Consider the following 16,855-nt stretch of genomic DNA (forward strand, 5'->3'; position numbering starts at 1 on the left):
TCTACAATTTATTATTAAGAAAAAAAAAACACAAGCCCACAAGGTATGATAAGAGTCGGTGTTACATAGTTTAATTATGGAGGAAAATCTATACAATGCAAGACAAAAGCAGCAGAAGTGGGCCTACAGTCTAAAAAGGAATGCCTAATCTTCATATTAAAGTGAATGCATCTTAATCACTTTCAAGTCATCCAATGTTGAAATGTTTGTAAATAATTCCTTTATGCAATTTGATTTTTTCAAGTACTTACTGGAATCCTATAGACAGACATTATGCACCACATTTGAACACTGAAATGCTGGTGATAAGCTTTAAAAAAAGAGTAGTCATACTAAAAGAGAAACTCCAAAAGTTTTATTAGGATTTTAACAGACATTGCAAAAAAAATATTGCATAATGATTGAAAACATAATATTTTAAACAAAGTAGCAATGTGGTATCAAGTAAAAGAAAGACTGGAACAGCTGTCTATGTATGCTGTAAGGAAAATGTAAGGAAAGGGATACAACATTTTTAAAATTCAAGGGCAAATGTGAACAAGCCACATTTTGACAGACTGACTGTACACCGTAGATGTTTTACAAACTGCATAGCAGTGTAAAGAAATGGTTTTATCCTAACTATACTGTATTCCTGCATTTGCAGCAGTTTACAAGGCAGAGATTTTGTTTACAACATCGATATTTTAATAGCTCTGGATTCTCATAAAAAAATGAACTAATTTAACAAAACAAAGCCTGTATCTACATTTGAAAACAAAAGTGCATGTATTGAGAAATAGTGTTATTTCTTAAGAAGAACACTGAGTACTTAAAAAGTTCATTTTAATAGAGCAACAACAGAAACTTTAGATGTAGATCCGCACTGTGCTACAAGTGAGATTCTACTAACATCAGCTCCTATAACTGGATACCCTCTTTTCCTAAGGAACCAAGACACATGCCCACCTACTATCACTTATGGTTCTGGGTAGTTACAAAGAATGCCAAGTACCAAAACCACCACATTGCTGACTAAAAAAAGTATCAGTAACCCAAGACAGATGTTTTAAAGTAGATTTAGCTGTAAACTTGACCATAAACTCCTCAGCATTCAGGATCCTTCCAGTCACACAACTACTTTTAAACATTGGAGAGCAGCAGCGAGGAGCCATTAGAGCTAAAAAGACAAGAACTGATGAAAGCCTGTCTCCTGCCTTGTACTGAAGAATCTGCGGGTAATGAGCATTTCAATGAACTGTAAGAAAGGGGTGATGTTTTGGTGATATATTTTTTTTTTTTTCCTAATTTTCTTAAATATAATTCCTACCTAAAACCTACTTGGGTTTAACCCCATTTGTCAGATTTGTACACAAATCCAGATTCTTCTTTCCACATAACTGTGGTAACAGCTAAGAATTACCACAAGTATTAACTCCTCTAGATGGTTTATTCGTTTCCTCCCTCCAACCAAAAAAAGAGTAAGTGTGGAAAGAGAACATCTAGTTTCAAGATCCCGGCAGAGCTTCCGTTTAAGCTCTTGTAATTTCAACTCATGGCACTAAAGGACAGATTTTTTATTTTTTTTTTCTGGGCACCCTTAGCACTCTGGATAGAAAAAGGCAGTGAACATTTAGCTGGACCAGACCCAGAATGGGAAATGCACAGATACCAAAGTTGTGAACTGCAGCCAGACTAGCCATAAACAACTGTCCAGTACAGAATTTACAAGTAATAAATTTAGCCATTTTTGTAAACATCTCCTCCTTACTAATCTCTTATTTTTTCCTATAATGGAAATACGTACTGTATTTCTTTGTTCCAAGCTCTGGTCTGTTTCTGTTTTAGCTTTGTGGCACAGTTGCTAAGTGCAACAAGCTAGAGACACCAACATTAATACAAACAAGTTGGAAAGTCAGTTCAAGTTATTACAGTTTTGCTATACCAGGGCATTTTTAATAGCATGTATTCACTATTCACAAATGCTTTGTAAGATCTTTTATTATGGAAGACTGGAAGCAAACTGAAGTTGTTCATTTAACGGAGGTGGTTGAACATACATTTCTGATATGCCTTATGCAATTAACAAATGATGTCTCATCTTATGAAGATGATACATTCGATATACATACCAGTAATTTAAAATGCTCCTCAAAAAAGCAGCATTTTTATAGACAAATTAACAGAAAAGGAGACAGTACATCTCACAATACCATAAAACAAGTAAAGCCCTTTCATTAGCTGCATTATAAATTCGTAACTAACGTAATTTGAATTTCTGACTGCTCAAGCAATTTAACCCTCAGCCAACTGCAGGACAAGGAGAAACATTTTAAATAAGATGTCATTGTAGGTGTGAGAATAAAAACTAGTATTCCATGTTTTTAGCTCTAAAAGTTTTGCTCCCAAAAGTGAAGTAACTGTTAATAGTCCAGAAGAAAAATAATCATTTTTGACATGTCAAAAGAAAGATGTACTAAAAATTAAGCTGCTGTAAATCTGAGCTCATTTAGATCATTCCTAAAAAATTAAAAAAAAAAAAAAGTTTATCCTAGATCACCTGTTAACTAGGAATAGCACTAGAACACTGATTTCATGAGAGAAGACGCGCTTAAATGCTGAGTGTTTGAGACATCTACTATACAGTTTTGAATTCTTCATCGTCTTTCAAATATTTGGATTATAATTTTTAAGAAAAATAGACCAAATACAAAAAGTGCATTTGGTCAGGATTTTGTCTCACTACAGTTCAGTGTTTCCCATCTAAATGTGCATACCATTTAGAGGCCATTTTTGAAATGTTATCAGTCTACAGCAACATGGGCACCAGTGAATAAGAAAACACACCTTAGGATTCCTTTTTTAAATTATATAAGTTAGATAAAACTACCCTGTCCAGCAAGTTCCAAATTTTTCAAACGTTAAGGCAACTTTCATTACTTTCCAGCTAAACAGAATTATAAAAAATAAATGTCACTTCAAACCTTATATACACAGTGACAGAGTAGATTTAGCTAGAAAGTATCTTTAGTACATTAATAAAGTGTCACATAATATTACCGAGGTTATATCAGGTGCTTGAGTGTGTGTGCAATTGGAGTGGTTGCAATATTTAAAGTACAGGTTTCAAAACAGAGCGCAGTGAACGTCCTTCTTTAGTGAGTTCTCGTGTTACACACATACACGGCAGTGGAACAGCCTCCTCTCTTCTCTCTACAGCATTATAGCTACATTTCTTCAAGTGGTCAGCCATGCTTATGATGTCAGCAAACTTCCACTCATTCACAGTACAGAAAGCTGTACTGAACCGCCAAACCTAGAAAACAAGTTGTACAGAGGCTCAAAATCTTTTAACATATCTGAACTCAGAGCAGGAAAGTAAGTATTTAAATTCAGGATGTGTCTTGAATCTTTAACAACATGACAAAATCAAGCAATTCTAAATTTTGGACAGTCAGTCTCAGGCTGACTCAGATTCCAAGTTAACTCTGAATACTGGGAAGAAAGGCAGGCTATATATATGTATACATGTATTTATTTTTTTTTTTTGTCTATGAAGTCGATGCTGTCAGAAGTTAAATGACAAAGTAATGCATGACCATCAGTACTGGTCATGACAGTTACTTTATCAGAAAATAATCGATTTGTGAAACAATCATCTTCTGCAATTCCAAATGATTGCTGCAGATACTCTGCACTTTGGAGGAGGGCGGGGCGCAGGAAAAATGAAAAATCCAACATATAAAGGTCACTCAAAGATTTAAAAATTTTTCACATGCTTAAGGCATTCAGTATCATGGCAATGGATAGGATCTGAAGAGTTGTACAAAAAATAAAAATTGCTTTAAACAGCATAAATGCAAGAGATGCAAATTTTTGACAACTTTCTCACTGTCACAGAATATTTAATATTAAAGAAAATGAAGTAATAGCTTAAACCTCCAATTTTCCCAAAAACTTTAAAATGTTAATTTCCACCAAATAAAAATTGAGCAGACACTACTTCTGCTTCTTGAAGGGTGTGGAAGACTCAACCAACCTGATAGCCATTTTGACTAATTGTTCTATTTGACAACGTATTTCTTGAAGGGATATTATATCAAAAAATAACACCAGGAGTGACAGGAAAATATGAAGAGAAAAAGCAGAAATAAGCAATTAAATGTTTTTCCTTTCACCATCGAAAGAAAATATAACTTACCTTTTCTTTTATTTGCCACGAGGAACTTCCATCTGGGTACTTTCTCTTCTCCCAAAGCAGTATCACCATTCCACGTGCTTGAAGCAAGCTTCCACACACGTCCCTCATTAAACGCGACACTCTTGAAAGCTGACATAAACTAAAGCCATCTAGAAAACTAGCAATGTGCTGCAGAACCTCAAAAGGTAGACTACTCAAATGGTCATTGTGTAGTCCAATTAAGCAGCTTTTTGCTGGTTCTACTAATACTGTAGATATACAAGGCTGAACTCCAAATGACCGTAAGTGGCGGTCATGAATAATTTTTGCCCCTTGTGTTGAAGGACAAAACCTTCGTTGAGAATATGTACACCCATAATAGGCCAACGGACACCTTTGCTCCATCCAGCCATTAAGGCCAGCATGAATGTCACCATGCACATTCTTAAAATGTGAAGAAAATTCATTCCTCCTAAACAACTGTCCACAAACAAATGTAAACATTGAACGCTGTTTTGTTTGGTATCTAGCCACATATTCCAATACCAAATCCAGTCCAAGGGTCTGGAATGGACTTGGATTTGAGAGCTGTGGGTTGGCATGATCACACGCAGAAGCTGAAGCTATTTCCCCCACCATTGTATTTGTGGCCAGTATAGCTGATGGGAGAGAAAATGTTTGGGTCCCAAAGTCAACGTGATACACATCAACAGTGCGACTTTCCGATATCCCCCTACCTCCAGGAGAGTCTCCTAAGCAAAACAACAGAGCTGCAGTGATTAGATCAATCCCCTGAAGACCCATGGGATCTTCTGTTATCTCCAAATCTGATGTATCAACAGCTTTGTCTTCTTTTGGTGCTGACCAATAGTGATTAACAAGGAATTTGTATGATCGATGCCGCATAAGTGAAAATGCATCTATGTTTCTCAGTCTTTCCTGCTCCACCTGTCTCTCTAAAATTTCTTCTTCATTAGCACGGGGAAGTAGTACATGATTAACATTACCATTAACTAAGTGATCAGCTGGTATTACTTCTTTAAGTTGTGCTGTTACAGGGAAGGAGCTGCAAGACTGCAATGCTTCATCATCACGAGACGCAGTACACTCACCATTTGCTACCCTGGATGGTTTTGAATTAGAAACATCAAGATCTTCATTCTGGTCCAACACCTTTGAACACTCACTTTCTACGTGAAAGCCATTACACAAGAGTGAGGAGTTACTGAGGTTTAGATTTAAGTCATGATTTTGTACTACATCATAACAAATGTCACTAGAACCATTTTGCTCCATTTGTGAATTTTGAATCAGGCTATCCAAGTCAACTCCCCCAGCTGCTCCTATGTTTTCTTCATCTGGATATTCGTGATCAGACTTATTATCCTGAATAACGCCATTAGAGGTTTGTTCTTTAATCTCAGCATCTTCTTTCGTTTCGTGTGGAGTGCAGAGCTTTGAATTTAACATGCTAATGTCTCTGGTTGCAGTGTTCAGGATATCCAGAGCAGCAGCTAAACTCCTTGTTGTTTCTACAGTAGCTTGATAAAGTGCACCATAGGACTCTTCATCTACAGGTATCAAGCCATTTGAACACACTGTATCTGGGGTGTTTGTTTTGACAGAGGTTTGTTCTCTGGATTCTGACATCTGATCAGCTGCTTTTGACATCATAGTTGCTACTTTAAGTGATTCTAGTAACATGCGCTGGTCTTGAAGGGCTAAAGCCATATCTAGCTGCTCCACTTCATCAACGTCTTTACTCAGATTTTCGTAAGATTTTCGGTCTGCATAACTGACCGGCCATCTATTCCACTCCATGGTGCAACATACCACGCTTGCAGGACAAACTTCTAGATGATCAGCAATTTTATTACGGGCTACTATGAAGGGACATCCAAAGCCACTATTCAAACAAGGCACTCTTTCAAGTGGACATAAAATGCGGTGTTCCTCAGCTTTACATGAATGAAAAACTGCTCCACAAACCAGAGGGCAGCCTATCAAATCACAGGAAATGCCAGGCTCTGGTCTGGTCATACAACGACGGCTGACACAGTTTACGCAGTGTACATGTTGCTGATGTTCCTCCATGATTGTAAATCCACTTCTGAGTGAAGGAAAGGGAGACAAAAACATGGAATATTAACTCAATATTGTTAATATTTAACAACAGTTATTTGCAGTTTTGCATTCTTCAGGTATATGGAGAGATACATATTAACACAAAACAGCTTCTGATCAGACCCAGTACACGTTAAGAGAACAAGTAGGTGATATTTTATCTTAAAGAAATGGTGTTTAAAACTTCACCCAAAAATTTAAGCTAACATATTTGTATCAGAGTTCAATGCAGTCTATGCACGCATTCACCAGATATGAAACATGCAGCTTGGAAAAAAACATTTTACACACTTCTCTCAGGAAGAGCTCTTTACTCCTGTCTATTCCAAATAGATGCTTCAACTAAAAACAAAGCGTGCTCATTGACTATGGCTGATTACCTAAAATCATAAACTACAGAACTTACACTAGGAGGCAAAGGAAGCCAGACTCACTCTCATCTGTGCTAAATCTACATATCTTTAAATAAAACAGAGGCAGCCTATTGCCTGAGCTGTTTGCTACCACCTATGCTTCCAGCACCCTCTTCATGCAGTTCTCTTCAAGGCATGCATCTCCATCTCCATTTGTGTCCCATTCTTCCACACACACAAATTTAACAGGCAGCAGTCCTTTATAACAGCTCTTCACTCTTCTGTTTTTATTTCATCTAGAGCCTGTAGCTCCTCCATAATTTTTATACAAGTTTTTCCATAAATGCAGCAATTACACCACACAATTTGTTACTTTCAAAACTTTTACATCAAAACTATACTGCCCAACAGTGCCCCCTTATCTATACACCTCCGGTTCAATCCACAAAAGGAATTTTTGTTAATCCATCCTCCGACCTGCCCTAATTACAATACCAGCAGTTCCAGGTGTAAGGGTAACATGGACACTTTACATAACTAGGCCAAACAGCAATAAAAATCCAAATAAAAATTAATTGCATAATCTACCATAATATACTGATGCAAACACAAACCTAATTCTTTGTTGCGGTAAGGGGGAAAAAATAAAAATATAACAAGTGTTACATTTTTGTACCATACTTCCAGAAGCTCTGCAACTCCTCACTAGCTCGAGTGCAGGCCCACTCAAAGGACCAAGCCCTCTTCCCCCTGGGCTCCAACAATCTCCCTTGCAGAAGTGATACCTCTGGGATTACATTTCAGAGATACCAGAGTGATTTACAGAGTCAAATCTCAAAAGATTGTTTCAAAAATACATTGCTCAGTTACATCTTTTCCTTACTACCTACACTCCAAAATGAAGTTTTTTTTAAAAAAAAAAAAAAGAATAAAGTGCTTTCAGATTCAGATTAATAGAACAGAAACGGTTCCTTATTCTATTCTAACAAATGCTCTCTCTCATGCAGTGTTGTCACACTAAACACTTCAGTTTAAATTTATTAGAACCTCTTAAATAAAAATACTCTAAACAGTAAAAATAAAAGTGATTGGTATTATTCCTTTTGTTCAAACTGAAGGTAAGAGGAAAGAAAACAGCCTTTCAGACACTCCACATTAATTTATTTAAAGCATTTAAATAGATTTTTATGCAATGCTTCACTGAGTTGTATTCTTTCAATGCTTTGAAATTCATGCCAACTTTAAGTACCAATCAGCCCTCATCCCTCCATCCCTCGTAATTTGGATAACTCAAATGTTTTAGCCACCCACTCCCCTGAACACTAACAAAGAAGCATATGTGCTTAGCAGGCAAAACACAGCTGAATTTTCCCCACCATACCTTAGTATTTGAGTAACAAATAAGTTGCTTCATCACATATTGTCAAGTGCGTCAGTTGCTGAACTCTGTGACTGACTGATCTGCTAAATGTTTTAGCAAAACCTTCTGGCGCACAACCAGCTTTAACCTTGCATATTAAATCAGGTGGCATCTACTGCAAAAAGCCAAGAAATGTTCAGTAAAGATTCAAAAAGGGAAACTTACTGGACTAAGAATGCAATTTAATTTGTAGTTCTTCTACCCATGCCCTATTTTAAGTCATTCCTGCCAAATACAGTAACCTAACCGTTGCTAGAGAAAAAGAAGAAGAAAAAAAAAAAAACAACACTTTGTATTTTCAAGTGCTTGACACAAAATGGAAAGAGCCTTAAAAAAGACAAATGCTGGTTGATAATGCAAAAGCCTTCATAGGGCCCTGCCCTAGCTTCATACGTCTAAACACAGTCATAAAACAAACAGTGTGGTAGCAGCAAGGCTTAATTTGATCAGTAACCCACAATTACATTTAAAATAAATAAAAAAGATCTACTTTGCAAAAAGCTATGCCCCTGCTCACTTCACGATGGTCAGAGCTGAGTCGTTCCTAGACCAGGAGGCAGGTTTGCCAGCTAGAACACACCCCTGTGCTAGCTCTGACTGCTGCCTTGCTTCTGGGCCAAAGCTGGCTCATGCTCAGACTGCTCAGAACACAGTCAGAGCTCGTGTTTGCCTGCACCATTTGTGTAGACATACCCTAAATTAGTCAACCATCATTAAATACTACCTTTAAATAGCCCATGTGAGCTTCCACAGAGGAACATTCTATTAAGACAGTAAAACATCCTCCTCCCTAGCACTCTATCTTCGTCTCCACAACTCAGATTGTGAAACCCGAGTGCTGTGATTATACTGGCTTTTCTCAAGCTCCAAGACTCCTTTCACACATAAGCTAATATTCATCAAAACTTAATCATCTTGTACAAGCAAATAAAATTTCAAAGTGTGAGAAAAGGAGAGAGAATCTGGTAAAAACATTAAATGTCACTATCAGAGTGTATAAAGACTGTAGCCAAAATACCACTTTTACCAATAGATGGATGCTAATTTAGTTCTATAACTGATATTTGCAGCTGTTTTTATAGAGAAGCAGTTATGCATGTGATCAAATAAATTGCTGAGATAACCTATCCTCTTACTTCTTTGTAAATTCAAATGTTATTGGTCTCTAAAAAAGGAGGATATTCCATGTTGTTTCCCTTAAAATTAAAGTCCTTTGGCTCCCTAATTGAATGTATGATATAAAATCTCTTTGGACATCAGTAGACTATCAGCATAACATTCACTAAAATTCTGCATCCTGCACAAGCCTTCACAGCACCTGCTGCAGAACTTTAATTTAGTCAGAAGATCGTATTTATTTATAGCTTCTTATAGAGACCATACACACACACACAAATAAAATGTCCTTTTCATGCATTTTTCAGTTTGAATACCTGGCCTTCAAACTCAATGAATGTTTTGGGCATTAATGAGTTCTGGGACTTTCAATGCGGTTTTCAATATAATTCAATTACCAAAACATAAGGGAAAACCAAAGGAAAAAAAAAAATCAACCAAACTACCCTATCAAACTGAATAAAGCCTCATGAATTAGCATATTCATTTACCAACAGTCACTTCTCACTCAATTTTGTAAGCTAACTTTGTGAACCACTGAACTTACCACCTCCAAGATGCACTGATTAAGAAAAAGGGAATATAAACATTTTTTTCTGGACGTAACCAAGTCCAAAGCTTTCAATTACTCTGATACTCAAAATCCTAGAAAAAACTCCTGTCATTAAAACATGTATCAGTAAGATTTACTGTCTATACCCCCATTGTATTCCTTGCCACAATTTGGTGAGAATACAGAAAGTCACATCAATCACTATAGCAAGAAGGAACAGCTGTCCTTTTCTGATAGCACAGTGTCAGCAACTAGGTTCAGTTCATATGAGATGCTTAAGTACACACACTTGACTGTTACTAGCAGAGAAACCTAAAAATACATCCAGTTCCAATGAGGTGACCACTGCTCTCAGAATTTGTGCAATCACTTGATGTTATTGTACATACTATACAGTCAGCTGACCAAATCAGCCAGAACATGCTTTGAAAATCTGTCATAATTAAAAGGATTAAAATTCCAGCTGCTACAGCCACATGATTTTCAGTTGCTGTTTTAACACAAACATTAAAATAGCATAATAAGAGTTTTAAACAGTGACTGCACAATACTTCAGCTGTGAGGGCTCTGTCTCCTATACCACTAAGCGTGAGGAACTGTACTCAAGTGTTACCAAACTCAAAGTCTGCTTACTTACTCTCCCCCTACATGAACTCTTTGGGACAAATAAGATCGGAAATCACAGCAACCATTCCCACAGTCAGAACCTCCATTACTTAGACACTTTTCATTCACCAAACCTATAAAAGCTTAACTATCTTTGAACCTCTTCCCTCTATCAAATTTGACTAAATAATAGTCCAACAGGTTCTTAAATTACTAGTTCTAGGAAGCAGAACACAGGTACACAAGCAGTACTACAGGTTTAAACTCCTAGGAGCATCCAAATCAACCCACAAGCAGCCAAATATATGCAAACCATTCTAAAAAATTCCCTCTTGTTTTGGAGACTGTACAAGACAACTCGCTCTTCCTGAATCTTCCATCTTTTACCCAGGTCTGTGGCTAAAAGAGTAGTTAAGCCTGGTAAGATGTGGAAACTATGCATTTCAGAGAGTAAAGTGCCAAGTGAACTGGAGATAAGATATATGTGGTTAAATAAGAAAGAGGAAGAGAGAAATATAAAAAAGAACTTTAGAATATTCTGCGAGAATTTGTAGTACTACAGATAACTATTGAAAAAAAGTATTTTATTTTTGTACATCCTACCATACATGGGAGAAGTATGTCATTAATCCTGACTAATAAATCTTAAAAAAAAAACACAACAACAACAAAAAAACTTCAAAATATGTTACACAATTCTCATAGTCTTCAAGAAGGTAAGCTTTTCTTGTCACAGCTACCTTGCACAAAATGTATAACAATTTTCCCATCTACAAAACAGCCACATTAATTTTGTTATGCAGGTCACGCCTTTTTTTTGTGGGTGTTTTGTTTTTGTTGGTTGGTTTTAGGATTTATTAATTTTTTGTTTTGTATTTTGGGGGTGGGGGAGATGTATTAGTTTTCAAATGACCAATGTATAACATGAACTAGAAGTTCAACAAGATCTCTTCTGACACCATTTCAGTCAGGGGAATAGAAGTTGCCTCCACTATTAGTTGCCATTCCTGCTTGAGGTGAGCAATGAAAGGCAGCTCTGACTCCAATCAAGACTCCACAAAGACTATGGTTAAATAGCCCCATTCTCAGGCTTCTCCAAAAACAGTACAGCCTTTATCCTCATGTTAGGGAGCTGGGTGCCTCAAATCTTACTCTAAATGTCTCTCTACAGCAACAATGGACAACAGAGCAATGTTAATCTGATGCTATACCAATTTCCAACTACATTTTCAAGTGGCAAATTCAGAAGCACAACAATAGACACTGCAAACTACTAGTGCCTAACTTGAAATAACATGACTAACAGGTGACAAATTTAGAAGGTATATACCTCTGCTGCACAGGTAATAGAGTAGTACATGTGGCCATCTTATAAAATATTATATATGGGGCAATAGTTCTTTTTATTGTTTTTCTGATATCAAAGAAATTCCTGACATGGACTTTATGAACCCTTTTATTTCTTCAAACTGGTTTACATCACAGACACTTTCAGGAAGTAAAGTTCTTTCAGATGCCACACTTAAAACGTCAACCTTATGGGATACAAATACTGTTGATTATTTTATCACTGAATACATAACAAGAAACTTCAATTACTGAGCTTAAACTACTTGGCAAGTAGGATGTTCCTTTCACCATTATTATCATAGGCTATGGCAATTTACACATACTACACAGAAGAGGCACCAAAAGGTCAGGCTCAAAACATGGCTTCTAATTGCAAGGAAAAACACAGGGCATACATATTCCTGCAAGATTCTAGTTTTATCAAGAGATCATCTAGGATCAAAGGAACAAGCAAAACCTTGGTATGTACTGCTTTGTGAAACATAATTTAGTTACCCATCTACCTCAAAAAAAAAAAAATAACTAAAGCAAAAAATAGTGAGCATTAGAACTATAAAAATTGCAACTTTTTACATGCCAACCTTACCTTAAAAAGAAGAGCTTTTCCATACCTATACCTCCTCCCCACTCCACCTCCCCAAAACCTCACATCCTATTAAAAGAGCTGACCTGTATTTTGCATTCTTTTTAATAACACTTTAAGAGTTCCTTTTACCCTAATTGCAAACCATCTTCCCCTTGTTCACAGAATTCAGTGAGATACTTCCTCCCAAATCACTGCAGCCAGAAAATAGTTCTGAACGGGGCAAAAAGTCCCAAAATAACACAATACACGGCTTTGACTGAAGCGGACCTTCCAATGATGCCCCATGTGTTTGGATTACTTACAGTTTACAAGAGACGCTGTGACAGAATGATCCAACTCTTTCCCTATCACTATTAATCTCCAAGAACGTTGAAAATCAAACCCTGAACTAAGCTTTTCCTTAGAGTACTTTTGTGACAGATCTGCCATGTTTTCTTTTATTCCTACACGTTCCCCAAAGAAGAAACCAAAAGGCCTCAATGTGCCTTTAGCCTCACACTGCCACAGGACAACCGCACCAGGACCAGCTACGCTTGCTGCATGGCTCAGGCACAAAGGCACTCTACCTGATCGGCTGGTGACAGGGCAGACTCAGCTAGAGAGCCAGTAGATTTCATGTGTAAGAGACTTCAGTACTTGAGCTCAGCGCAACCCCTGGATTGCTGCAGACTCTGCAAGAAACAAGATCAGAAACATTGGTTTGATTTCTGGTGTACAGATTACTTGCCGTATGTACAGTCCTCTGAACAGGTCACCTGCTTATACTATCTGGAGCTACAAGTGGTGAAATATCTTTCATTTTTTAGGAAAAAACAAACATGTTTTTAACAGACTTTACAACTGCAATATAAGTTCTGTCATTCTAGCTTTTTGTTAGCTGTTAAGTCACACCAGACTGTTACTCACATTTAAGGCTAGACAAGACTTTTAGAAGTTATTACGACAACCTGCTTCACTTTATTATTTGGTTTGGCTCACCAGGACCCTTTTAAAAAAAATATGCATGAAACTTGAATTAAAGACTGCAACAGCTGGAGAACTAAGAAAAAAAAAAGATATTTAAAGTTGGATTATTTTATAAGCTGCATTTTATTCTATTTTAAATTTGTCCAGCTTCAGTCTTCAGACATAATTCATTAAACAGCTGCTTAATATTAGAAAGCTCTTTACTGTAACAAGCTTCTTCCATGTGTTCGTATTCATTAATTATTGTTAAAGAGATGGAACAGAGGGTATATACTCAAAGAAACAATGTTATCCTTGTCCCCAGACATCACCTCACAAATCCTACAAAAAAAAAAAAAAGCCATTTCTGAGAAATCAGAACCTAAATTATCGCAAACAAATAATGCAACCCATATTACAGTAGATAGTTTCAGCCACCCAAAAGAAGCCAAAAATAAATCCTTCTTCTTAAATAATATTTTAATTCATACATGTTGCCGCAGAATTCCTGACCTCTGTATGTTTACAGAGATCTGGCCAAAAATCTTTGTTACTATACTACTTCAAGTGTTACTACACAAGTTGAACCAGTTCCATAGCAAAATAAGAAAGCAAGTTTAAGGTAAATGGAACGTGAACACAACTGCTCTCCAAGAAGACAAACTGAAATGCAGATGTAATGTACTATGCATGTATAAGCCTTTTTTTTTTTTCTCTTGAAGACATATTCTTCTTAGTAGCACAGAGCCTGACCACTGTACAGCAAAAGTAGTTAGTACACAAAAGTTTTAACAGGCACCTACCTCCACTACATTAGGTAATACTGAAGTACAAAGATGGGGGCTGTCCTAAAACAGTTTGAAATTTTTAAAGTAGAACAAAAAGAATTGGAGGAAAGGATCAGAGAAGGTATTAGGAACTTTAACCTATTCCATTTCCAGCTACTTAATTTTGTTATCAAATGAAAGGCTTTTTGCCATACCTGTTTAACCTCTCCCCCTTCTAAACTACTTGGTTTTAAAAGCAATGGAAATAGTACAAAATATCCAAGTTCAAAAACAAACAACAACAAAACAACAAAACACTATTTTCTAAACAGAAAAAAAAATCACTCACCTATCTCAAATAGTTGATGACAAGAAGCTAGGAACACATCTCATAAGGAACACACTACACCAGCTCTTTCAATGTTTTTAACTTGAATGAAGAACTGGAAAACACACATCTGCACTGCAAGTTTGTGCAGGGTTTGTGGACGTACAGTGAGTCACCAATCTCTGATCTCTAATATAATTTAGACTGCCTTCTCCAAATGTCAGCGGGCACAGAGCTATTACTTTTTCCACAGACTCCAGCTGAACATTCCCATCCAAATACATTCCATGGCCGATGACAATAGTGACTCAGCTAAAACAAGTTTTTGTAAGAGCATTACAGCTATGAAAATACAGCACACTCCTAGAAAGATCCTATTTGCAAAGAATCTGTCACTCCAACACACTTCTCTACCCCACAGGATTTTTGGAAAAACTACCATTTCTACTAGAAATACTTCTAAATATACAAATACAAAATTTAAACTTCAAAAAAACAGGTATCATATCACTCATCTTCCGGCACCTATGTAACTACGCCTGAACCGGGTATCACTATTCAACAACCTGCCTGAACCAATAACTTCAGTTTTAGACAAAGAGCTGGAACCACGCCAGTTAGAGTTTTACCTTATTGTACCTCTTGTTCTCATGGCTTAAGTTTGCACCCATCGGGGTTTCATTGTGATTCCACACTAAGAGCTCAGATCAATGTTTGACATGTGGTAAACAGTGCCGTCTACTCAATTCGATATTCTACGGATTGTAAAGGTTTGCAGCAGGGTATTTTAGATTCAAGTAGCATTAACAGATTATAATGACATTAAAAAAAAAAAAAAAAAAAGCAGACCAAATGTAGCCTCAAAAACTATTAAAAACAGTAGCTTGCAAAGTCAAGATCTAGAGTTCCCCTTCCATTTTAATTCCCTTGGCCCATTGTAGAGCTGTTTATATTACAAGATTTTTCAGTCTTTTTCCTTAATTCAATATTGAGTCTAGACAGCGCACAGACACTTAAAGCTTACATAGGATTGCTCTGTAACCCTCATTTAATTTTAATCTCTCCCTTAACTATTTGTGGTCTTTTCACGAATACTTAAACTAACCATCTCACCTACAAGCATTCAGGTTATGTTTACTCTCATTATCCAGATAAGGAAATTGAAAGAGAATTGTCACCAGTACAATGATCACTAGACACATGATTCTCTGGCTCTCATCTCTAAACCACTGGATCTCATTGCCAGAGACAAACAGCATTTGCTTTATTTGTGACAGAGCTCGCCAAAGAATCAGGTCTATCAGTATGAAAAAAATACAACTTTTTTTTATTATTATTATTATTGTTTAGTTCAACCGGATTGAATACAAAAGCATATGTTTGTTACCCATCTGAAATCCACAGCAGCTGCAGGAGTTGACTCAAAGACGAACATTCATATGCTGTTACGGCCGTATGCTTAACAAAGGTACTGGGAAAAGCCCTTTGGGACACAGGTCAAAAACTGGACTGGCTACGAACATGCAGAAATCTTGTCCAGAAAGTTTCCAACCAGGCACTGCTAGTTAGACTCAGCACCTACTTTTCCCATTAAACTTCTAACATCAAAGTAGGAGGCATGAGCAATACCATTCAAACCCAAGAAGTTAATCAAGTAAAAGAATAATTTAGTACCAAACAGAAAGAACATCCAAGAAGCAAAGACATTGCTTTTGCATAGTCTTTGCCCATTCTGCCAGGATTCTCCTATTCTCTAACATCTTCTAACACTGGGAAAGAATGAGATGGATACCCCACGAAGTCTCAGCTAGCAATACAACCCCGATTCACCCTCCGAATCCATTTCTTGTCTGAGGGAAGCTGGACCAGTACAAAAGAAATACACACAGGCATTTAGGTGCATACGGAGTAGAAAACAAAGGTTGCCAATGTATCTTTCAGACTTCCAGCTTAACTTGCTTACCAACCAAGGTTGTTTCAGTAATATTTTTGTGCTTTTTGGGAGGGAGGAAGACCACAGACGAGCGTAACTAACACCTTCCTCAGCACGCATCGCCGGGGGTTGCAGGAACCTCACCCTCCAAACCGCAGCCCAGGCTGCACGGCAGCAACACGCAGCGGGGCCAGGAGGTAGCAGCCACCGAGGGCTTTAACCGAGACAGCGGGGGGAGCCGTCCTTCCTTAAGCGGCAGGACGAGCAAAGCCACGGCAGCACAGGCCCCGTGCAGACGCACGCTGCCCCCGGCACGCCAACAGCACGGCCAGCAGAAGGGAAGCGAGGGTGAGGAGAAACGCCCGGCGCCGAGCCCCCGCGGGCTGCCGCTGCCCGCCCGCCCCTCGCACCCACCCGGGGGCCGGCAGCGGCGCGGCCGGGCGCCTCCTTCACCCCTCCGACAAGGCCTGCGGCCCCCAGCCGGCCCCAAAGCGCACGACCGCCCACCCCCCCACACCTTTTCCCCCGCACCCCGGCCCTCTCCGGGGCTCGCTCCCGGCGGCCGCAGGCCCTCGGCGGGGCCCGGCTCGTCCCCCCGGCGGCGGGAGCGCTCCC

The 16,855-nt window shown here is 38.1% G+C and overlaps 1 protein-coding gene across 2 annotated transcripts; it reads right to left on the minus strand.

The window, feature by feature from the left end:
* Nucleotides 1–1,284: 1,284 nt before the first annotated feature.
* On the minus strand, nt 1,285–16,155 carry FBXO30 (F-box protein 30). Of its 2 annotated transcripts, none has more exons than XM_035321275.1 (4): nt 14,366–16,155; nt 12,834–12,936; nt 4,181–6,269; nt 1,285–3,295 (listed from the first exon to the last, which is right to left on the minus strand). In XM_035321275.1, exons 3-4 carry the CDS (start codon nt 6,251–6,253, stop codon nt 3,092–3,094), a joined length of 2,277 nt encoding a protein of 758 aa, XP_035177166.1. In that variant the 5' UTR covers nt 6,254–6,269; nt 12,834–12,936; nt 14,366–16,155; the 3' UTR covers nt 1,285–3,091. The 2 variants fall into 2 exon arrangements, with proteins under 2 accessions (XP_035177166.1, XP_035177165.1); XM_035321274.1 differs by having other exon boundaries at nt 12,834–12,938; nt 14,329–16,155.
* Between the last annotated feature and the right edge of the window lie 700 nt (nt 16,156–16,855).

The sequence above is a fragment of the Oxyura jamaicensis genome, chromosome 3, assembly GCF_011077185.1.
Source record: "Oxyura jamaicensis isolate SHBP4307 breed ruddy duck chromosome 3, BPBGC_Ojam_1.0, whole genome shotgun sequence".
Lineage (NCBI taxonomy): Eukaryota > Metazoa > Chordata > Aves > Anseriformes > Anatidae > Oxyura > Oxyura jamaicensis.

What these genes read in the sequence shown, in the direction of transcription:
- FBXO30 (XM_035321275.1), bottom strand. Translation starts at nt 6,253, where the DNA reads ATGGAGGAACATCAGCAACATGTACACTGCGTAAACTGTGTCAGCCGT. An exon ending in CGTGGCAAATAAAAGAAAAG is followed by an intron (nt 3,296 to 4,180) that starts GTAAGTTATATT and finishes CTTGTTTTCTAG; the next exon opens with GTTTGGCGGTTCAGTACAGC.